The sequence below is a fragment of the Physella acuta genome, unplaced genomic scaffold (genome assembly GCF_028476545.2).
Source record: "Physella acuta isolate Inbredline_101_S28 unplaced genomic scaffold, ASM2847654v3 ptg000714l, whole genome shotgun sequence".
Lineage (NCBI taxonomy): Eukaryota > Metazoa > Mollusca > Gastropoda > Physidae > Physella > Physella acuta.
In genome coordinates this window covers 624,131-647,759 of record NW_026732232.1, presented here as the reverse complement: position 1 = coordinate 647,759, position 23,629 = coordinate 624,131, and the positions used below count along the sequence as shown (strand labels likewise).

Sequence of the window (23,629 nt, the reverse complement as noted above, 5' to 3'; positions counted from 1 at the left end):
TTTAAAAAAAAAAAATTCTCTGTTAGATGTGATAGATGTTTTATTTCAAGTAAAGATGGTAAACCACACGAGTCAATGAAATGTCACAAAACAAGAAATCATGTTTTAAAATACTAGGGTAATTCTGGTTACATGTGTGGATTATTTCCTGCACTAAAATATACAACAAAAGCAAAATGACAGAAAATAGTAATTTTTAAATAATAGTATTGTACTTTATGCAACACCTAAGGAACAAATAACTAATAAGTGGTTAGCAAAAGTACAGTGACATGATTCCCTTGAATCAGCTGTTAGGTGCTAATGCTAGGGTTGCTCAGATTTAGTTTCTGTTCACTATATTTAAAAATGACTTATTGTTAATCTATTTAAGTATCTTGGCTCAGTCACAGATTCAAATTTTAACAACAGAGATTATAAATGTATGCGTGTTACGACCACAATATTCATTGGCCAGCCACTTTACCAACTGGCTGGGATGCCCAGGCTTATGTAGGTTACGATGTGCATTCTTTTTTGTAGCTGTAGTTTCACTATGAGTAATGTATTTATCAGCCCATTTTAAAATGTATGATGGAAATCGTCTTTGACATTATCCCTCTGTTAGTTATCCATTGAAATACTTATGCATCTGGTGCTGAAGAGAGGTGTTTATAAAGAGCTGACTGAACAAGAGGCAGACAAACAATAAGGCTGCCTAAGAAAAATTCCACACCCTTCTTACTTTCCTTATTTCACAAAAAATGGTTACTACTAGATCAATGAGATAGCCCCCTCTTTGACAAGGTGAGACAATCATCAAAGAACAAAATCACTGTCCACCTGGAACAAGACTGAACATGCAAAAGACACTGCTGCTATGGGTGCTGCCCTTTAAAGGTGGACAATATGGTCTCCTCTGTCCGGAGATGACGCAAACCTCGAAAACCAAATTTTGTCAACCAAAGCGGCACACCATATGAAGTTCTGTAGATTACAGTTTTATTTAAATTTTACACTACATTTGCTTGATTGTGAAATGAAGTCTGCCAAAACTTAACTTTAAATCTTGATTACTATTATTAGTATTATACAAACAGTATTGTTTTGTTTTACATTAGTACTAAAGCCTACTGTTTTAAATAAGTTTTAACATTTAATTCTCATGCTAGGCTTTAGTGATACAAGTTTTTAGCAAAATTAAAATAGAGACAGAAAACGATAGTACTAATAGTACACAACAATATTAATTGAAAAATGTAGCACAATAAAATAATTTGACTTTTTTCCCCTGCCATTTCATTACATTAATAATCTAGATCTAATTTCCTGATTGTAATGGTATACAAACACCCAAAAGCTGCTAAGGATCTTATTCAGACATTGGTCGGTCAATTCTAGCCATTTTGCAAAATCAAGAATAGTTTTAAACATAGGACGGTCAATGGGAGATGATATTGGCCGTAGTGTGAGCTGACATACTTTGGCCCCAACAAATGTATGTATATATTAAATATATACATGTGTCTGTATCAGTGGCGTAGCGAGGTCGGGTATCACCCGGTGCAGCACTTAATGGTGTCACCCCCCCAGAGGCATAGCGACCCTTCCTGGCGCCCGGGGACAAACTTTCAATTTGGACCCCCCCTCCATCCTTGTCGGGATTTGTCAAATTTGCTCTTAAAAGACTTTTTAACACTTGAATTAATCACTTAAGTGGAATTATCATTTTTCTCTATATATTTTGTTATTTTTTGCCTTGGTGTCACCCCCCTAAATGGTGTCACCTGGTGCGGTCTGCAACCCCCCCCCTCGCTACGTCACTGGTCTGTATTAATAATCATGCCTATGTATAAAAAAAAAATTAAATACACTTAAAACTGGTACATATTTTCTGTATACATTACAACACACAATTTCATACACTGACAAGCCTTTATAAGACATTCATTTAAAAAAATGGATTATTGGGTAATAAATCTAAACAAAAGAAATCATCACACTAAATTTGTAAATTGCCTTATTGTTACTACTCAAAATAAACAATATTGAGCATACATGTTTAGTCATTTATTTCTACAGTAAAATATTTCATCTAAGAATCAGGATCATCGAGGAGGGGGGGGGGGGGTGTATATACTCCAAAATAATGATTCTTATAGTAAGAATATTGTTATTCAAACATTGTTGATAATTTACATCACAGATGGTTAAGAATTATTAATTAAATTGAAATTATGTTTAATAAAAATGTGATAGAGTACATTCAGTTCAGATATAAAATAATATTTATTGCACATGGTATTAAAATAATTTTATAAAAATATACTACTATCACAATACAGATCACAATGTTGGACAATTACTATCACTTAAAATTACTAAAGAGCTATTAAATATATAAAAATATATTTCATGTTTAACAGATGGCTTCAAGTTATGATCCATAAAATGTTTTATTATTTACTTTGATTTAAAATTTTAAAAATGTGTTAAGAAGAGCTTGGTGTTTCTCTGACTGACAATATAGCAGTGGAAGAATGGAAGCAAGTGTATGTTTTAACTAGCTCACTAGTAGAGTCAAGGCTATCCTAAAACAAAAATAAACGAGGAAGCTTACATTGTGTTCAAACTGAATCTGGAACTGATTGAGGCTAGGAAATTGAAATTACTTTTCATAATTGACAAAAATTATCTGTTTTTAGTTTAAAGAAATAATTTAGCCACTTTTGAGAAGCTGAACAAAAGTATAGTTTTAAATATGTTGCTGACCAAGGCTAAGCAACGTACAATTACTTATTAAGTTATTGAATGTTAGTTAGTCTTTTTATTTAGAAAAAAAATTAATTTTTTTTTTCACCGACAAGTAACCTGTAGATAATAAATTATTTATATCACATCCATATCCAATGTAAAACATAATATGGCTTGTTTATAATAAATACTGAGTGAAAGTAGCATGTTGTTTTCATGTCGCTGTATAATGTACAGCACTCCCCTGTACCCTAAATCACAGTTTGTTAGTTTTCAAATTTCCTGCAACATTGAGGGATCTAAAGGTTTTTTAAAATGTTAAGTGTTAATGTTGTAGCAGCATTCATGGATGTCATAGCCTTAATTGGCTATTGGCTATGTTCATCCAATCTTATTTCATACAGGTTTTTACAAATGAGCTGACAACACCAAACATAAATCCAACAATACAATATAACATCAAGAAATGTACAGGGTTTATGGCCAATGACACTTGTTCACTGGACCTTATATGTTTAGTCTGAGACCAGATGGAGAAAGGTAAAACCAGTTGTAACCACACATTTTAAATGTTATCTTTCCAATAAATATATTTAAATGTCAGACTGTCTAGTCAATAGCAGCCTGCTAAATATAGTTGATTAGCAGCCAGATCTTAGAGATCAAATTCTGGAAGTTTTGCCACATGATGAACTTTGTCTTTGAGCAATTTTTCTTGTCAGCAAAAGCCATTATTGTGCACAAGAATTTTTTGGTAAAAGTAGGTCATCAGTACAGCAGTACCTGGCTCTAGTCCAGTCCATGGACAGAACTCTTTTGGTACACATGAGCTTATACAGTTGAATTCAGGCGTCAATGCTGCTGTCTTGTTTCTGTTGATTGATCAATGGATGTGTATGGTGGGGGAGGAGCATCAGGTACAGCATACGGCGGTGGGAAATCTTGAGATGGATAATTCTGGTACTGCAGTAATTTGGGGTAGAGATGATTTGAGGGTCCTGACTGTTCAGCTGGTGGAGCTGTTAAATAGAAAAAAAAATTTGCTATTTCAGTTTTTTTATTGGCTAAATCAAACTATATACAGTCTTTAAAACCAGATATGAACTATTTAGTTTTTAGTTAAAGAATTTGTACTAGATTAAATGTTTCCACTCAACTTAGAGTATAATGGAAAGTTTTGGTTTAAAAAAAAAAAAAAACTTAAGTTAAATGGTCAAAACTTCAATTGTGTGTGTTGATCATTATTAGAAATAATTTAAAAGCTTAGACATCAAGCTCTATTTTTTTGTAACACAAAAAACACTTCATTCTTCATGTATATGTATAAACATATGGTGCATGTAAAAAAAAAGTCATTTAATTTATGCAGTTTATTTTTTATCCTAGTATAGTTTGGTGAACTAATGCAATGATAACTGATGCTATTCACTGCTATAGTTTTTATCCTAGTATAGTTTGGTGAATTAGTGCAATGATAACTGATGCTATTCACGGCTATAGTTTTTATCCTAGTATAGTTTGGTGAATTAGTGCAATGATAACTGATGCTATTTACTGCTATAGTTTTTATCCTAGTATAGTTTGGTGAATTAGTGCAATGATAACTGATGCTATTTACTGCTATAGTTTTTATCCTAGTATAGTTTGGTGAATTAGTGCAATGATAACTGATGCTATTCACTGCTATAGTTTTTATCCCAGTATAGTTTGGTGAATTAGTGCAATGATAACTGATGCTATTCACTGCTATAGTTTTTATCCCAGTATAGTTTGGTGGATTAGTGCAATGATAACTGATGCTATTCACTGCTATAGTTTTTATCCTAGTATAGTTTGGTGAATTAGTGCAATGATAACTGATGCTATTCACTGCTATAGTTTTTATCCTAGTATAGTTTGGTGAATTAGTGCAATGATAACTGAGGCTATTCACGGCTCAGTTGATTGTGGAGGTGATTAAGCTAACCTGAAGGTTCAACCAGAGGTCCAGATTCTAGTGTCTGAGGCTGGCTGGATTGGCCTTTCTTCTTCTTGGACTTTGTCCATTTACAGCAACAGTACAGAATGGAGAAGCCGATGATAGCAATAAAGGCTACAACTCCTAAAATAACGCCTACAAAAACTCCTATTGAGGCGATTAAAACACCTTCTTCAGAAATACTGCTACCTGTGAAAAAAAAACAACCATGTATATTTTTTTATTTATTGATTACTTAAATGTGATGAGCCACACTGACTGTATCAATGGTCTTTACTCTTTACTATTCGATCATAAGACCTGGTCTCTGTAGTAATGACTTTCTGAATGCACTAAAACTAACAGCCTTTAAATAGCTGTGATAAAACTATAAAATAATTGTCTGCACGCGTTGTTACTCTGGAGTCTAATAAAATAATAATAACAATGAACATAAAAATAAAATATGTAGTTTCACTTACTTTTCTCCACCTCGATTTTAAAAGTATAACCTTCGTTTTTATTTAATTTAGTTTTGTGCACCTGTACTGTTATAAATCTCTCAGGTGTGCACAAATGATTGGGCTTGGTGTCATGGCACTTTAATACGTACTGAAAAAGTACAAGTTATGTTAGGCAGAGATCGAAATTCAAGTGTAGGTTACGTTAGACACAGATCTAAATATAAGTGTATATTAGTATTATTAGAATATAGATGGAGGAGAAAAGAACTGATCTAAAATGGTGTTCATCCATCATCTATTTTTCAAATCAGCTTTAGAAGAACCTAGCTGTTTTGTGGATTGCGAAGGGGTGGGGGTGAGGGTTCTGATACATTGACATGTGGAGGGTTTTGTAGTATAGCATTGTGGCTTTATGACATGCACAGCTGTGAAACCAAAAGCATTATAATAATTGTAATAGGCAACAAGCTGTGTGTTGCTGCAAATAGGAAAATAGAATAGCTGTAACAGACTGTTACTAGTTCTAGATCTAACGGTTGTAAACCCCATCATGATACTACTATTACTACGTAACATGTCATTATATATTATATAATATATATTAATATATTTATTACATAGATCTAGGTCTAGTAATCTATACTATATTGAATTTTTCTTATTGACGTCATCGACTAAGAGTAAGACTAAGTGAGACTCAGCTAATGTGACTTACCCAGGGTGCCCCCGATGTGTGCGGAGAAGTGAAAATTTTTATTTTAACGTCACAGGTTGAAATTTGTAGTTCCTGAAACTTGAGACAAATTCCATATTTGCTGGGCGCCTTGAACGTCATCTCACAGTTGGAGTTCTCGTAAATGAACTCTCCACCTTTCGGAAGTAGAAGGTAGTCTTCGTCGTTCAGGTCATAGGGCGTAGGCCTTGAACAGTGGCCGAAATGGTTGAAGTAAACCTCTTCTGCGTGCAGACAAAAGAAGGGCGTGTTAGTGCTAGGGCGCGAGTTTGATTCAGTTTTACACAGGTCAATAGGAACAGTGTTTCTTTCAGACTTTTTTCCGGGGGTGAACTTGATATTTTCTGAGGGGGGGGGGGGGGGGGGGGGGACACTGATAAAAGTATATTTTTGCTATAAATATTCCATTTTGTTCGGGGTGGAGGGGGGGGGGGCTGTAGGTAAGAGATGCCTGGAAGAAACTTTGAGATCACACAAGATCGAGAAAGGTCAATCGTACATAGAGGGCTAATGTGGACAAGGTTTTCACCTGCTGAATGTGACTTTTCGGTGATGTTTCGACTGGGGAGGGGTGGACAGGATGGACGGGTTCCGGAGGCAGTGCACCCCTCCCCCGGAGAGATGCAAGAAAGAAACACTGCAGGCCAAGTCAGTCATCCCACAGGCCGTGCCCATCTCTGTTATGACCCCCCCCCCCCCGCCCCCAACATACTACTCTACCCGGGGCGAGTTTTTCCTACTGCAAAAATTTTTATTTGCTACCCCCTTTCCTTTTGGAAGATTTACTCTGCAACATATGAGCAATATCCCAGTTTGATAATCTTAAAGGGCAAGCGAAAAGTTTCTTCCAGGCATCTCTTCGGCCCCCCCCCCCAAAATTTTTTAACCGCCCCCCCCCCCCCCGAACGAAATGAAATTTATAAAATTTATATAGAAAATATATACTTTTAACAGTGTCCGCCCCTCCCCCCCCCCCCCCCGAAGAAAGTTTACCGCCGCCCCCCCCCCCCCCCGAAAATTTCAAGTGCCCCCCCCCCCCCCCGAGAAAAAAGTCTAGAAGAAACACTGGAAATACTGGCTGTAACTCCACCAACAGCAGGTTACATTAAAACTGGCTGTAACTCCACCAACAACAGGTTACATTAAAACTGGCTGTAACTCCACCAACAGCAGGTTACATTAAAACTGGCTGTAACTCCACCAACAACAGGTTACATTAAAACTGGCTGTAACTCCACCAACAGCAGGTTACATTAAAACTGGCTGTAACTCCACCAACAGCAGGTTACATTAAAACTGGCTGTAACTCCACTAACATCAAGTTACATTAAAACTGGCTGTAACTCCACCAACAGCAGGTTACATTAAAACTGGCTGTAACTCCACCAACAGCAGGTTACATTAAAACTGGCTGTAACTCCACCAACAGCAGGTTACATTAAAACTGGCTGTAACTCCACCAACAGCAGGTTACATTAAAACTGGCTGTAACTCCACCAACAGCAGGTTACATTAAAACTGGCTGTAACTCCACCAACAGCAGGTTACATTTGTAACTCCACCAACAGCAGGTTACATTAAAACTGGCTGTAACTCCACCAACAGCAGGTTACATTTGTAACTCCACCAACAGCAGGTTACATTTGTAACTCCACCAACAGCAGGTTACATTAGTTACATTAAAACTGGCTGTAACAATGGGTTAGACGACATGTTTTTATTCTCCCAAACAGTTTACAGTGCCCAAAAAGTTAATAGCTTCTATTCTAATTGCTATTTCAGCTAATGATGCGCTCGCTTACAGACAGTCACGTGACTCAAATGACTCACCTTTGTCAGAGGTGGCTTGATGGATGAAACATGAGTGTAGGCCGAGGAGGAGGACGAGGGCCGGCTTGTCCAACATGATTAGCTACCTTCTCCTTACGCCCTCGTGGCTAACTTGCGTCTTCGCAGCTACCTTTAATCCTTGTGGCTACCTTGTGACTACCTTCAGTCTTTGTAGCTATGGTTACTGTGTGGTACCCTCAGTTCTTAGTTCTTGTTGCTACCGCCAAGGAGCGTGGCTTCTCTCAGTCACCAGGTTTTACACATCACCGGCTAATAAATCTGGCAACTTTCATGTCGACACAGTGGACTAGAGCGAGCAGGTCGGAGATTTGTGTTCTTGACTACATGACAACCTAGAGAAGAGAGAAAACAGCTGTAGCCAACTGTGACATTAACATCCCTAATGCATCTGATGGCATCTGCTGGCATCTGTTGTTGGGAACACGCAAGCTAGTTTGGGTATTTGGTGATCTGTCGGTAAATATAACACGATATATTTTCTGTGGGAGGCAATCACAAACATTGCATCTATCTGCGATGTCAACATTCTGAGTTAGATACAAAAATCAATGTCAAACATTTTTAAATTGGCTATAAATCAATGCAAAACTCGGAACAAAAGCTTTATATTTATTATGTACTGTGACGTCGCTAGATCAGGGTGTGCAAGCAGAGAGCCAGACCATGGTGAGTGACTGTGTGTGTGGAGGGGGGGTCAGTGCCAGGCGACACACTGGCCGGCGACGCCATTTAAATAGGACTTACTATTTATAAGTTATTTCTTTTAATATTATTATTTATTTAAATATTAGAACAGCAATTTGTTGCAATGATTATATCGTAGGCCCCAAGCCCCTTAGTGGGGGTCTACAAGTTAACCTCTTCACATCGTGGGTCTACAAGTTAACCTCTTCACATCGTGGGTCTACTAGTTAACCTCTTCACATCGTGGGTCTACTAGTTAACCTCTTCATACAGTGGGTCTACAAGTTAACCTCTTCACATCCTGGGTCTACAAGTTAACCTCTTCACATCGTGGGTCTACAAGTTAACCTTTTCATACAGTGGGTCTACAAGTTAACCTCTTCATATCGTGGGTCTACAAGTTAACCTCTTCATATCGTGTGTCTACAAGTTAACCTCTTCATACAGTGGGTCTACAAGTTAACCTCTACACATCGTGGGTCTACAAGTTAACCTCTTCACATCGTGGGTCTACTAGTTAACCTCTTCACATCGTGGGTCTACTAGTTAACCTCTTCATACAGTGGGTCTACAAGTTAACCTCTTCATATCGTGGGTCTACAAGTTAACCTCTTCATACAGTGGGTCTACAAGTTAACCTCTTCATATCGTGGGTCTACAAGTTAACCTCTTCATATCGTGTGTCTACAAGTTAACCTCTTCATACAGTGGGTCTACAAGTTAACCTCTACACATCGTGGGTCTACTAGTTAACCTCTTCACATCGTGGGTCTACAAGTTAACCTCTTCATACAGTGGGTCTACAAGTTAACCTCTACACATCGTGGGTCTACAAGTTAACCTCTTCACATCGTGGGTCTACAAGTTAACCTCTTCATACATTATAAGTCAAGTGCATTTCCAGATGTGGTCGTGTGCTTTATATTGATGACGCCGTTATTACGTCAATAAATATTTGTTTCCATGGAAACGGATATATTTTTATCTTGAGTTCGTCTGATTGTGTATCAATGCTCTTCACTGTTTGTCAATTCTTACATCTATGTGTGTTTGACATTCTGTGTTTGACTTATTCATACATTTTTCTAAGACGTCATACATTTTTTTATGACAGTCATACATTTTTTCTATGACGTCATAATTTTTTTCTATAACGTCATACATTTTATATGATGTCATACATTTTTCTATGGCGGTCATGTTTTCTAAGTCACGTGTATCTTACAGTCACCAGGCAACTAGAACAAATTTTTCTGTATAAAAATCTGGCTGGTGCATGAAATAATTAGGTTAATGAGGCGCCATTGTCTAAACATTACTGCTAAATGTCCGAGGTATATTAGGTATATTAATTGGGATCTGTTATCTAAAACCTAAAACACATATACTAGAGATAATTAGATTAATTATGAGGTATTGCCTATAAAGCTACTGGTAAATGTACATAAGATAATTAGAGCAATTGTTTAAAAACTTTACTGGTAAATTCCTAGAGATTATGTACTTTGTTAGCGGCAATTGTATTAAAAGACTAGCTACTTACAAACAGAAAAATCACATGTAGATGTACATTTTATAAAACCTCCGCAACACACTTGTCACAACACATCCGTCACACATTCATCACACATGTTGTAACGGCAATATCACTCGTGTGCCACACACTATTTATACCCTCCCTTAACGGCTTGATTTGTTCTAAATAATAATAGCTCTTCGTTTCACGGTCCGCTGGTTTCACAATCAATCGGGTGGCCAATCAAGGAGTTCAAATCTATGAACAAACGCGATCGATGGTTGTATCGAAGTCTTGTAGACAAAATTGTGTGAAGGTCTCAGCCATTAAGTGACGGAGAAGACTTATAGACAACATTGTGTAGGGTTGCTAGACATTAGGATGTAAAACTAGCAGTATAAAATCTCGACTAGCTTAGAATACACACGTTCAATATAGAAAAAACAATTGACACAATCAATTGAATTAGACACAAACCCACAACAAAAGAAAAGTATTTGAATAACAAACTAATAAATAAAACCACTAGGAAATTCAATGAACAGCTTACTAATTGGACAGCAAATAATACACACCATTCTACGTTTTTCTGAAGAGGAAAAGTTTTTACTGAAAGTCTTGTGTGACCAACATAATCCCGTATTTGGACTTCCAGAACTATTTTGTTTCTGACTCCATGTGAATTCCCGAATGGCGCAGAAGTTAGAATCACAGGGATATTTATAAAGGTGACTTTGTTTTGCTGGTACCTTCACACAATCGTTCAATAATTTTCCAAGAAAACCATACGGGACTGTCTTGATAAATAAGACAAAATTACAGCGGAAAGTTTTTCTGTGACTGTCTTAAAGATAGATTGGAATATTCTTTTTTTTTGTTTGAGTTTGCAACATGTCACAGTCAACAAGTTCTTGTAGTCAGCAGTTGAGCATATTTTCGTGTTAGTTTATAAAATATTTTGTTGGATTTCAGTTTCTGTGACTGCTAATGCTAATGCTAAAGTTAGACTTAGAGTTAGGCTTTGTAATTTTGTTAGTTAACGTTATCAACGATAGCAGCAATGCGATGACTACAGAATGGCTAGAACACAAAGGAAAACAAAAACTATTTAGGGCTACAACACTAAAGTAAACAAAAAGACTGTCAAAATTTAGTTCCTGAGAAAGGTGTCATCCATAAATGACATAAGCTTTTTTTTTGACGATTTTTACACCTCCCCTCCGTCATACGTCGTCACAAAAAGCCAGACCCCCCCCCCCTAAAATGACGTCACACCTCAGGCTACACCCCCCCCCTCAAAATTGCTATTAAATTTTTCTTAAAACATCGATATTTTTCCAAAATCTTGTCAGAACTATGTCAGCATAGAGTATTTTGATCAATTCCTATTACAATTTATTAAAACAGTTTTCTAAAACGCGAAATAACCACTAAAACTCATTTTCTAACATTGCTTTTTTTATAATGCAAAAAAGTGACGTCACACCATCTGAACCCCCCCCCCCCCCTTATCACACACCGTCATAAAATTACGGACCCCCCTCCCCCTACGAGTGTGACGTCATTTATGGACGACCCCCAAAGCTGAAGCTGAGAAAACTCACAACTTATTCCAAAGAATGACGAATTTAACTGTTATCCCCCGACGAAATAACATTCCAAATTTAAACATGGTCAACACGGCAGAGGAGGTAACTCTACACAAGCTAAAAACTAAATATCGACTGATGATTTTTCTTTACAAACCTTAAGGTCCTCTGCCAGCAGGATTTTTCCAGGGTTGAGGTAATGCCAGCCTCAGTTCTTAAAGACACCAAGCTTGAAACTGGAGGACGAATAACTTTTTTTTTCATAATCCAAGTTTCTTAGCAGCAGACGACTGAGTAGCGCGTGCAGCAGTGTAAACAAGCAAGCAATAACCCGGATGTTCCTTAACATTAATTAACACTCACTTAAAATTGTCTTGTTCTTTTTTTAATTTTTTTATTGCTATTTCAAGGACGACCTAATTTTTGTACTTTAAAATTTGTGTCTGATTTAAGATGAGGGACGCTCAAAATGTGCTTTAAAGTTGGTCTGATTCAATATATATATATATATATATATATATATATATATATATATATATATATATATATATATATATATATATATATATATATATATATATAATATACATATTTTTTATAATATATATAATATATATTTATATTAGGCCTATAGGCCTATGTATATATATATATATATATATATATATATATATATATATATATATATATATATATATAAAATTTATTTATATTATATAGCCCTTACATTGCAACTAGCATTCCCACACGCCAGAGGAAAATCTTTACTTCTCTGCAGCAGTATCGAGTAAATAATGCGGCAGCCATGGAAATAGACACTCATCTTTAGATTTTTGAGTGGACTACGTACACAATAAAGCGGGAGTGATCTCCCTTAAACTTTCTCGACTATTCTTATATAACCCTACAGGGGATGGCAATTGGGGATATAGACATGATTTTTAATCAATTTATAAATACTTAAACTTTTAAAAATAGAATAGAATCTCGTAGAAAAAGAATGTCGCACAGAGTGAACAGCAAACAATGTATGTATAATAGTGCGGAATATTAGATCTAGTACTTTATAAATTCGTATTCGTTTTTCGAGAAATCGGAAATAGCGTAAAGTAGTACTCCCGCTCACTAGAAATTACTCAAAATTTGACAGAACACAGAGAATTAGATCTTTTTCTAAGTGAAATTTCCTCTCTCTATCTGGAACAGTACTCAAATATAGGCCTTTTAAAATTCCACTTCCGGTTACCGGAAATCGCTGAAAAGTTGATACAGAACTACAAACTTGATTTAATACTTATATATGCAATTTCTTCCACCTAGCTGTAACGGTGCTCGAGTTATCATGTTTACAGACAGACACATAGACACACACAAACACACAGACATACAGACAAGACTGCGAAATTAATTTTTTTCCGACCCAAAGAGATTTCTGAAAATCTCGAATTCGATTTTTGCAAGATAACAATACTTCCTCTATACTCCGTGTACGAGAAAGTAAAAAATTCCTATTTTTTAAAGGCCATTTGTATCCACATGTCATAATGACAAGCGGGGTTTGGACATTACCCCTATCTCACCCAGCAGATGGCGCTGTTGACATATGGACGTTGAGTGCTGGAAACTGACGGCATAACGTAGTTATAAAAACTGACTAACATCAAACACAGAATAGTTATACACGTCAAGCTAACAGTAAAAGCTTATTTTAAAAACCTCATAATTTTAAGTACATATTTTACTACACAAAACCTCGTAACACACATTTTATAACACAAAACTTTGACCTATACATACACAGGTCAAGCTTAGAAAGTATGTCCGACTATTCCAAGCGGATTCTAAGTCTGAGCGACATGCCGACTTTAAGGTGGGCCTGCTGACCACTTTTAGGATAAACTGGACCTGCATGAGATCAATCTAGAACTCAATTGGATCAGTTTGGATCACCATTAGAATAAACAGTACCACCATTAGACCTACTTAGACCGTCATTAGGATCACGTATTAATGGATCACCACCAACGTCAGTATAATAAAAGTAAACTCATAATCATATTAAAACAACGGCGAAGTCGTTATATTGAGCACAAAATATCTTCATAAAAACGTAATTTGATTTTTTTCCCCTAGGTTCTTCCCTTTATACACATTATGCAATGTAAATACCGTTAATGCAAAATTTCCATTTTTATATTTTTTATAGCTCGCTGACAACTGGCCACAGATGTTTTCACCTATTTATTTAAGCGAAAAGATAATTAATGTTAGAAGGTTCGTTCTGTGTATTTGATCCGCGCTTTCTGTTCAGCTGTTGATATGTGGTGTGCTACCCTCATAGTTTTAAGTGCTACCTTCATATTGTAGTCAGCTACCCTCGTATTTTAATGAGCTACTGTCATATTTAGCGATATCTGGGCTACTATCTAGGGTGTGTTACTGGTTGGTCTATCTCTACACCATACACTGCACATAGCCATGGCTAATAGTGGAGCCATGGATGGAGCTATTTACACGTCTCTACCATAACAGTGGAGCCATGGATGGAGCTATTGACACGTCTCTACCATAACAGTGGAGCCATGGATGGAGCTATTGACACGTCTCTACCATAACAGTGGAGCCATGGATGGAGCTATTGACACGTCTCTACCATAACAACCATGGATGGAGCTATTGACACGTCTCTACCATAACAGTGGAGCCATGGATGGAGCTATTTACACGTCTCTACCATAACAGTGGAGCCATGGTTGGAGCTATTGACACGTCTCTACCATAACAGTGGAGCCATGGATGGAGCTATTGACACGTCTCTACCATAACAACCATGGATGGAGCTATTGACACGTCTCTACCATAACAGTGGAGCCATGGATGGAGCTATTGACACGTCTCTACCATAACAGTGGAGCCATGGACGGAGCTATTGACACGTCTCTACCATAACAGTGGAGCCATGGATTGAGCTATTGACACGTCTCTACCATAACAGTGGAGCCATGGATGGAGCTATTGACACGTCTCTACCATAACAGTGGAGCCATGGATGGAGCTATTGACACGTCTCTACCATAACAGTGGAGCCATGGATGGAGCTATTGACACGTCTCTACCATAACAACCATGGATGGAGCTATTGACACGTCTCTACCATAACAGTGGAGCCATGGATGGAGCTATTGACACGTCTCTACCATAACAGTGGAGCCATGGACGGAGCTATTGACACGTCTCTACCATAACAGTGGAGTCATGGATGTAGCTATTGACACAGACCTCCCCCTTGTAACCCACCCCTTGAACCGACCAATCACCGCTCCGTACCATCAACTGTACACCTATAATTGCCCTTAACTACATGCCTGGAACTGTAGGAAGCCATACGGCTATTTCTACAAACCTTGACGTCTTTTATTGTACAATGATAGTATTAAAAACAAAGAAATGGTAGAGTACACCGATGTCTGAAGAAGATTTCAATGAGACACCCGTATTTTCTAAAATGGCAGTAGTTCTTTGAAGCTACGCTAAGAGTACAACTCGAGTAGCGGTCGTACGGGTAGTTTGTATGAGCATGAGGTAGCGTCTATATGGCGGTGTCAGCTCATACACGTGTGTGGCTGTGTGTGAATTACTTTGTGTGACTTTGTGTGTTACTGTGTGTGAATTACTTTATTTGTGTAACTTTGTGTGGCTGTGTGTGAATTACTTTATTTGTGTAACTGTGTGTGTGGCTGTGTGTGAATTACTTTATTTGTGTGGTTTTGTGTGTGGCTGTGTGTGAATTACTTTATTTGTGTGACTGTGTGTGTGTCTATGTGTTGATAATGTGAGTGACCCTGTGTGTGTTTATGTTTGTGTGTGTCTGTTCTCAGTGACATGGGTTTAGATAAAAGATGACATCAACTCGGGATTCTCTGCTGGCGTGTTGGTCCCAGTGAATGACTTGGATACAAGAAAAATCCACAAAGTATTTAGCTCTATCTTGTATAATGGTTTGTATGAACAAATAAATTCAATATGAAGTCGACCTACATGGCTTCCATCGGCTGTAATGGTTATACCAGTTTTGTTCCATTGTATAGTGACCATGGGGGAGTTGGAACCAAAACAAGTTCATGGGGTAGGTCGGGTGGGGGGGGGGGAATGACCTAGACCCCCTACAATACTCTCACTGCTTGATTAAATCGTCACTACAGCCCACAAACCTCGCACAATTGATTCATATCGTCACGACAGATATTCCAGCTCAGTCAAGTCTGTGTATAGCGCGCAGGGCACCCAGTCTTCACACGCAGGTGGGGTGGGGGAGAGCCCAGGGTAAGGCCAGAATTAGCTTGGACTAATGGCCCACCCGCAGAAGTCTGCTGAGATTAGGTAGACAATCCGCTCGTGATCATTTAATTCTGTCCCCTGTGGTACTTAATCCTCTAGAAGCCGTGGCCAATTAATCCCCTGTGTGGCCACACAAAGAAGCCAGAGACATTCAGATTAGGCCAATAGTAAACCACAAAAGGCATTTTTAATTCGTGGGCTACATACACAGCATAATTTGTACCGTATGATAGCGCCAATTATTAGTGCCCATTCACCAACAGCATAGATATAAATCAGCGCCTATTTATAAACAAACACTCGCACAATAGAAGAATATCCAGGAATGTACTCGCATTTGTTAAAACTTTATTATCAAATTAGCTTTGTTAAATAAAGGTATTGCTTTCAAATAACACGATATGTAAACAAATAGCAAACAACCTAAGTTATATTATAGAACATTTGAAAACGTACTAAGATCAACTACAAAGGATAGATAAAAGTAATAAACAATGATCTGTTTTCATTATAAAATTTTATAAAACCAATATACAGTATGACATGATAGCCTATGATTTTTGTAATTTTTACCCCATTCTACATCTATAAACTTTTTACCTACTTCGTTACATTTATATACTCGAGTTTTTAGCACGCATTTCTTTTTGAAACGCATTGACTAAATAATGGCATAAGGCATATCAAAACATTTTCAAAATGAACAAGTAGAAGATTGTCTTTGGTAAACCAGCAACGTTTAACCACATAATTTATCCTACTTAAAGACGATTTAATGTAACTGTTATAATTATATATTAAAAAAAACTTTGGTTCAAGGCTTTTCGAAAGAACATCAAAACTTTGATGGCTGAAGTCTAATCGATTCGTAGCAGCAGGTGTTTTATTCATTTTAATTTGTTTCTTCGTAAAAAAAAAAGCCAATTATAGAGAATGTATTTATCGAAAAAAAGTGAAACGCGTTGACAGCCATAAATAGCATGAGACAGGAGAAAAATCAATTAATGGAAGTTATAAATTTGGATTTTTAGACTAACGTCAATCTTCAGGTTTAATCATCAATATACAAAATAGATTCCGTTTAAACTGTATGATAACATTAGAAACGGAAATGTTTGTGTTTGAATAGACAGATCTAGATCTAGAAGAAATCTGGGATTATGTGAAGACTTTGAAAATCTCCTGTGGTAAATAATCGGCCTGACGTTCTCCCTTCAGATCACACTGGCTGAGGTTTGACCTGCGACAGTGACACGACAACTTAAATTTGATTCTACTCACCCCAGCAAATGTCATGGCAAAAATAACGGAGATTTCCAGATAAAAATGGCGAAAACAAAAGAACAAATGGATAGAGCACGGGCGAACATAGGCAGACGTGAGCGGGGTGTGTCGTCACACGGCCGCCTGCTTGTTGCTAATATCGATTGGAGACGGTGGCAGGGTCAGTCCTGCGTCTGATCCTGCCGCTGTACGGGCAGATGGGGGGGGGGGGGGGGTGAGGGAGGTGGGGGAGAAGCCTCTACTCAATCCTTGGGTCTTTGAGAAATTCAGCAAAGCTTCACGTTTTTTACAAGTGCTTTAGGCCTTTACGTGGTGCTCAAATATAATAGGATAGAAGAACAACAAGACTTACAGTTTACATTGATTCCAGAGAAATGTAGAGATTTTAACATCAATTCCAAACATTTCGACGTATATAGATAGACCCAAACGGAAAAGTATTTAATTTGCTAATTAAAAGTATGCCAATGGTGCTTATAAAAGTATTCCTATTTTTATTGTATAAGCTTTTTCACCAATAACTACAGCCTATTGTTTGGCTGAGTTGTCAGCCTATTGTTTCAGCCTATTCGAACAACGAGCAGACGATGATGTCACCGGTCAACCCGCGGTGTCTCATGGGAAGGCTCCAGCATTGTTGCAACAGCCGTGCCTGTCGTACAGCCACTGACCCGGAACGGTGCCATTGTGTCGGGGTATCAGTTTACCATTGTAATGGTGACAAACGTGGTCATACATGGCCATGGTTAATCAATGACCAGTTACAAACATGTTGATTGGTTAATTACTGGCCAAAAACCCCCTCCCCCGCCCAGTGACGTAACTGATCAACCTTGGGCTCGTGGCTCTCACCCTGAAAACATACGCATGATTTTACGATATCAAAAGTAGGGGAAATAAGCGACACTCTTATGTATTATGTATAATATTTAATTACTTCTTTCCAATTTTATTTTTTGTTAAAGAAATTACTTTTACCGGGTTATATAAAATGGCTGTTTGCTATTAATACACATACTGTTTGCTTCTTATAATCGTAAATATATTTTTAAAAGTGCACTATGCAACGAAGGGACGATCGCAATTTTAAATTTATACAGAACTTCAAAGTTCCTGACCTTTTTTTTCTAGCTTGATAGAATAGCTGCACAATCTACTTCAAACTTGCACCAACAGCAGCTTGGTTTCGTACTTTTTTGGGTTAGATTACACATCTCTTTCCAAAATAATTTTCAAACAGCGTCCCTTGTTTCAAGGGCTCGATTTATTTACTCAAACAGCCCGGGGACCTGAGACCTCGGGGACCCGAGACCTCGGGGCCATGAGACCTCGGGGCCATGAGACCTCGGGGACCTGAGACCTCGGGGCCATGAGACCTCGGGGACCTGAGACCTCGGGGACCTGAGACCTCGGGGACCTGAGACCTCGGGGACCTGAGACCTCGGGGACCTGAGACCTCGGGGACCTGAGACCTCGGGGACCTGAGACCTCGGGGACCTGAGACCTCGGGGACCTGAGACCTCGGGGACCTGAGACCTCGGGGACCTGAGACCTCGGGGACCTGAGACCTCGGGGCCATGAGACCTCGGGGCCATGAGACCTCGGGGCCATGAGACCTCGGGGACCTGAGACCTCGGGGACCTGAGACCTCGGGGCCATGAGACCTCGGGGACCTGAGACCTCGGGGCCATGAGACCTCGGGGGCCGGTGGACTTGTCCACCTCATTTACACGGTTGTTGCGCCACTGCCCCATCCCACTGACTTCTGTACAGAAGGATTGATAAGCTAGACAATTTTATTACAGAACTGCATCTAAAGAGCACCCTACTCCAGTTTTCTGGTATGTCTTAAAACTTGGATCAATGTTCATAGAACCAAGAGAAAGCAAGAAAGATAGATTGCAAAATCTTCACGGCGAAACAAGTCTTCCCGCAGCTTTATGGCACAAGGGTCAAAGGTCGGAGTGTTAGACGATACATTATCTCACTCGTGTCGTGCTGATGTGAGCACAGTTTCTGTAGGATGCGGTTAACTCACAGTTATGTTGATAATCTCACTAGAATTTTTACCACGACTGAGTCCATGACACAGTAGAACTTAAACACAAGACAGAAGTTGGTCTGACACAATATATCTATAGCTCAAATAAATGGCTCAATTGGAAACAGCCGACCGTGACAGTCAATCCTAAACCTGGCTCTTAGATTTGTTTAAACACTTTCATAACAAATCTATTTGGAACGTAACACCTTTAAATCTGCATCTTAAAACCAAAAAAGAATAACTAAAAAGATGCAACGACAAAAAATCTAGCAGACATATTTCTATTAGGTATCTGTAATATTAGGCTATATAAATGTGTGATTTGTGTCGTCGTTTATAACACTACCCTACCCAATTATAAATGTTGATCAACGCCTGTCACGTGATTTAACTTATTTATAGGAACCCCGGAAGCATCCACCACTTCCCCCCTCTCCTCAAACAACGAGAAATTTGCTAGGCCTAATATAAGAATGTTTTTTTTAATGGGAAGATTTATCATCTTAGAGTAACACACGTATCCCTCCTCGTTACTAATGTAAAAAAAATATCTGTGTTTTAAAAAATTAAGGTAGTTTTGTCTCTCTGTTAATAAGCGGGGTATAATATTTTTCTAACCTATCATGCCACCACATTTAACACAATGTAACAAAATGATATGCATAAACAACACCCCACATAACACAATGTAACAAAATGATATGCATAAACCACACCCCATATAACACAAAATGATAAGCCTAAACCCCACCCCATACAATACAAAATATGTCTAGAGCACAACCTCACCTTGTTTACCAAAAAATAAAAACATGCTAGACCTAAGTCACAACCCCAAGCTCTATATAACGTGTGCACAATACCCAACAAGCCGTCTATACTCACAGGTCAAACTATTCCATGTAAACAAAGCCCATCCACAGCCACATAGAACATACTGCGTCTTCCAGCTCACAAAGGGATAGAAGCCAGGTGTGTCTGGCAAAAAAATGTTTAATTTGTTTTTCTTTCTCTGGTTTCTTAAAAAACTCTCGCATAGGTACCCCGGCAGCAAGGAGGTGAGCAGCAAACATTACTCACCTGCCAGCCCTCTACACACGCGCGCACCCACGGACGGCTACTCGATAAGAATGCGATATGAGCGCGTTCAAACAACGGCCAGGTGGCACGCCGTATCGGCTGCACACGCAACACATCAGGTCGATGGAAAAAATCTCTTGTTCTGAGCACTGTTATCATAAGTACCCGGGAGGGGGAGGGTAAAATTGGATTATACATACATCAAATATGGCCAAAATACTACATAAATCTGGTATCTGAACATGCTGGCGAAATAAAAATATAGATCTCTCTAGATCTAGATCTAATTTACGAGAAAATTCGGCAGCAGATTTAGCTCTTTGTATAAGAATGACATCATGATAGCTACACTGTAGATGTCTACAGTGTACCTATCTACCGTTAGCAATATGTTTCTAAATTAAATATTTTCTTGTTTGATTCCCAGAGCCACTATTTGGTCTATCAATCATTCGTACGATAAAAGAAGATTGAGGCTAAAGAACAAACACAATCAAAAGGTGTTTGCTAGCTATTTTTAACAACGCGTTAATTTAAGCAGTTGGAAATCTTTGGATGGGATTTTTAATTTTACAGTTATCCCCCTTGATAAAATGCTTAGCAACCTATTAGGCTTTGCTTTAAAATGGCGTCTAAACAGCTAAATATTCAGAATGCTTGATAAAACATTTAAAATATAATAAAATAGAGTTTTTTTTATGGTAAATGATGGCGTCATATTTACAAAATGCAGCAGTGTCAGCGGTGTCAAAAGGTTTACCAAGTAGTTATTATACTCGTGATGATCGACCAAACCCTGTACTTCTAGCTTTAGAGCAGGAGCTCAAAATTTTTACTGAAAAAGTTAAAAAACAACGTGCCGGAGGAGCTCTAAGAATAACAGAGGATTCTCAAACAAAACTGTATGTTGTATATTTTATTGATTATAGTTATATAGTAGTTTAATTATTTTGTGTTTAAGAAACAAAACTTTTATACGTTATTGATTGGTTGGACCAACTAAATACTAATATTCTAGATTCTACTCTTAGCTGTACTAATCTACATTAGAGCCTATATATATATATATATATATATATATATATATATATATATATATATATATATATATATATATATATATATATATATATACATATATATATATATATATATATATATATATATATATATATATATATATATATATATATATATATATATATATATATATATATATATATATATAGGCCTATATATATATATATATATATGGCATATTATATGTGTGTGTGTGTGTGTAAAGAGAGAGACAGAGACAGAGAAATAAATTGAGATAAAATAAATATGTAATTTTTAAACAAAATCTTCTAAAAAAGACTAATGTGTGATAATTACTTTTTTCATTTAGTATAGGTTCTAATTGAAGTGAATTTTTATATAATATAGATTTGACCTTAATGCTTAATGGTTACTAAAATACTTAGTCAAGACCTAAATTAACAGACTAGTTTTGCTTAACTATTAAGTATTTTTTAAGATACAGATTTCTCTTCTTAATCTATAAACAACTCACTAAATTTTACAATAGTATGACATATTTTTGTCAAAAAGTTATTGTTACATTTTTAAACAATAACATAATATGCTGCCTTGTCATGCAGGAGTACCATGATTTTTGAAATATGGAACAAGTTTGAACCACGTCTGCCAGAAACATTTTTTCAAGAGAAGTTGCTGGAAATAGGAGATTTTTTGGTGTCGATGCAGGTCAGTGGGTTTTGAGAATTTTATTTTCTCTGAAATACTATCATTTATGGTTTTATTTATTAATTTTTAATTGTTTTAAAATCTTTGTAGGAGCATAGACTAGCTTTGAACCAATGCTATGAGCGTTATCTTCAAAAGTTTGAGGCTGTTAGCACAAGTGATGTGAATTCATTGAAGGAAAGTTTATTTGCTGGAGGCTTGAATTCATCCACTGCGATATTAACTGTAAGAACAGTTTTAAAATTCTAGAAAATTGCTTTAACTACAAACTCTAGCCTACATTATATTACAATCATGTTACCATGTTATCAATATTTTTAACCCTTTTGTGCCATAGGTTATTTAGCCAAGTTTTTTTTTTCTTCTTATTTTATATGTTGAGGAAATCATTTTGTAATCTTATAAATATTGCTAACAAATGCATATGTTACCTATCAAATTAAGGACAACTGAATGCTTCAAATAATTCTACAACTTTCAGTCTGAAACTTTAGTCTAAAATTATTAATAAATACATTTTTACATTTTATTTTTTAAAAAGATGAATAGAATAGCATACAATAACTATTTCGCTTAAGATAAAAATATATTAAATAGTAATTCACAACTAAATTTGTTATTGATTTTTTTTAAAAAGTGTGATATTGCCTTTTTCTTTTTATAAGAAAAAACTTTCTATAGTAAATTGATATAGGGTCTACATCTTTAGATTAGCTGAAGAGAAGCAGAAGTGATTATAACAATTTTAAAACATTGAGTTTTATGTAGAAAAGATGAAAATAAAATTGCTGGTGGAATTCTGAACAACAATCTTAATTGCATTTTGTTGCAAATCGATCACACTTATAAGTAATTACCAATTTTTGCTATATGTAGATCTACTGAGTAAGTCAATTTAAAAGTTCATTTGTGTCCTTTGTGATGCTAAAGATATTGAAGAATGTGAATCAAAACATTTAAAGAAGTTATGTATACAAAAACATGGACATTTAAATTTAAAATGAGTTTAAAATTCAAGTGATTATATTTAGGTGCGTGCACTGTTGGGTAAGAGTATCTGCAAGTATCAGGTGATCAAATTGTCAGATCCCAAATTACAGAGCAAGCTTGCTATTGCCAGATGTCTTCAGTGTTTAGAGCTGCTAAGGACAGTAACTCAGATTATACTGCCTAAAGAAAAACTCTGTTGGCTAGTATTTAATGGTAAGATAGATTTAACTTGTTTCCTCCTTTTGAGTGTTTAAAAATGTGTTTTTTAATAAGTTAAGTTAATGTCACTGGTCTTAAATAAAGCCTAACTCACATTTATATAAATTATAGTTTAAAGCTTGATGTAACAAATTTATAATGTAACATCTTAATTAGTCTAACGTATTCTTGTGTACAGGAACTGTCCATATCTACTGTATTTCAAGGCATCTGATGTCACTGGGGCGCTCAGCTGCTGTATGTTTTCTTTTAAACTTCCCCTGCTAATCTTTTGTTTGTTACAAGTTGTGATAAAACTTCATCTGTAAATCATTGTTAGGCAAACATTTCAAAGTGTGTATAAATGTCATCACTTTTTGTGATATCTAATTGTTGTAATTTCACTGGACCCCAGTTTG

General features: G+C 36.9%; 3 protein-coding genes across 4 annotated transcripts in view; 1 reads left to right on the top strand and 2 right to left on the bottom strand.

The window, feature by feature from the left end:
- Positions 1 to 23: 23 nt before the first annotated feature.
- Positions 24 to 20,277, bottom strand: LOC131949786 (uncharacterized). 2 transcript variants are annotated; one of them, XM_059311733.1, is made up of 6 exons: positions 20,079 to 20,277; positions 7,718 to 8,070; positions 5,870 to 6,111; positions 5,173 to 5,302; positions 4,700 to 4,900; positions 24 to 3,752 (listed from the first exon to the last, which is right to left on the bottom strand). In XM_059311733.1, the coding sequence occupies exons 2-6, from the start codon at positions 7,791 to 7,793 to the stop codon at positions 3,586 to 3,588; spliced, it is 816 nt and encodes a 271-aa protein (XP_059167716.1). In that variant the 5' UTR covers positions 7,794 to 8,070; positions 20,079 to 20,277; the 3' UTR covers positions 24 to 3,585. The 2 variants fall into 2 exon arrangements, with proteins under 2 accessions (XP_059167716.1, XP_059167717.1); XM_059311734.1 differs by lacking the exon at positions 20,079 to 20,277 and adding an exon at positions 17,147 to 17,243.
- LOC131949779 (S-antigen protein-like) lies at positions 18,418 to 18,903 on the bottom strand. The gene has a single exon (XM_059311727.1). The coding sequence runs from the start codon at positions 18,901 to 18,903 to the stop codon at positions 18,418 to 18,420; it is 486 nt and encodes a 161-aa protein (XP_059167710.1).
- Positions 20,278 to 20,898: 621 nt separating the features above from the next.
- LOC131949785 (cilia- and flagella-associated protein 54) overlaps positions 20,899 to 23,629 on the top strand; it is a 40,057-nt gene continuing 37,326 nt past the window's right edge. The window contains exons 1-5 of the mRNA XM_059311732.1: positions 20,899 to 21,175; positions 21,917 to 22,022; positions 22,113 to 22,247; positions 23,054 to 23,225; positions 23,410 to 23,468. Coding sequence (XP_059167715.1) covers positions 20,979 to 21,175; positions 21,917 to 22,022; positions 22,113 to 22,247; positions 23,054 to 23,225; positions 23,410 to 23,468 — 669 coding nt within the window. The 5' untranslated portion in view covers positions 20,899 to 20,978. The remainder of the gene's footprint in view (positions 21,176 to 21,916; positions 22,023 to 22,112; positions 22,248 to 23,053; positions 23,226 to 23,409; positions 23,469 to 23,629) is intronic.

What these genes read in the sequence shown, in the direction of transcription:
- LOC131949786 (XM_059311733.1), bottom strand. Translation starts at nt 7,793, where the DNA reads ATGTTGGACAAGCCGGCCCTCGTCCTCCTCCTCGGCCTACACTCATGT. An exon ending in ACACATCGGGGGCACCCTGG is followed by an intron (nt 5,303 to 5,869) that starts GTAAGTCACATT and finishes GTACTTTTTCAG; the next exon opens with TACGTATTAAAGTGCCATGA. An exon ending in ACCTCTGGTTGAACCTTCAG is followed by an intron (nt 3,753 to 4,699) that starts GTTAGCTTAATC and finishes TCTATTTAACAG; the next exon opens with CTCCACCAGCTGAACAGTCA.
- LOC131949779 (XM_059311727.1), bottom strand. Translation starts at nt 18,903, where the DNA reads ATGGGGCAGTGGCGCAACAACCGTGTAAATGAGGTGGACAAGTCCACC.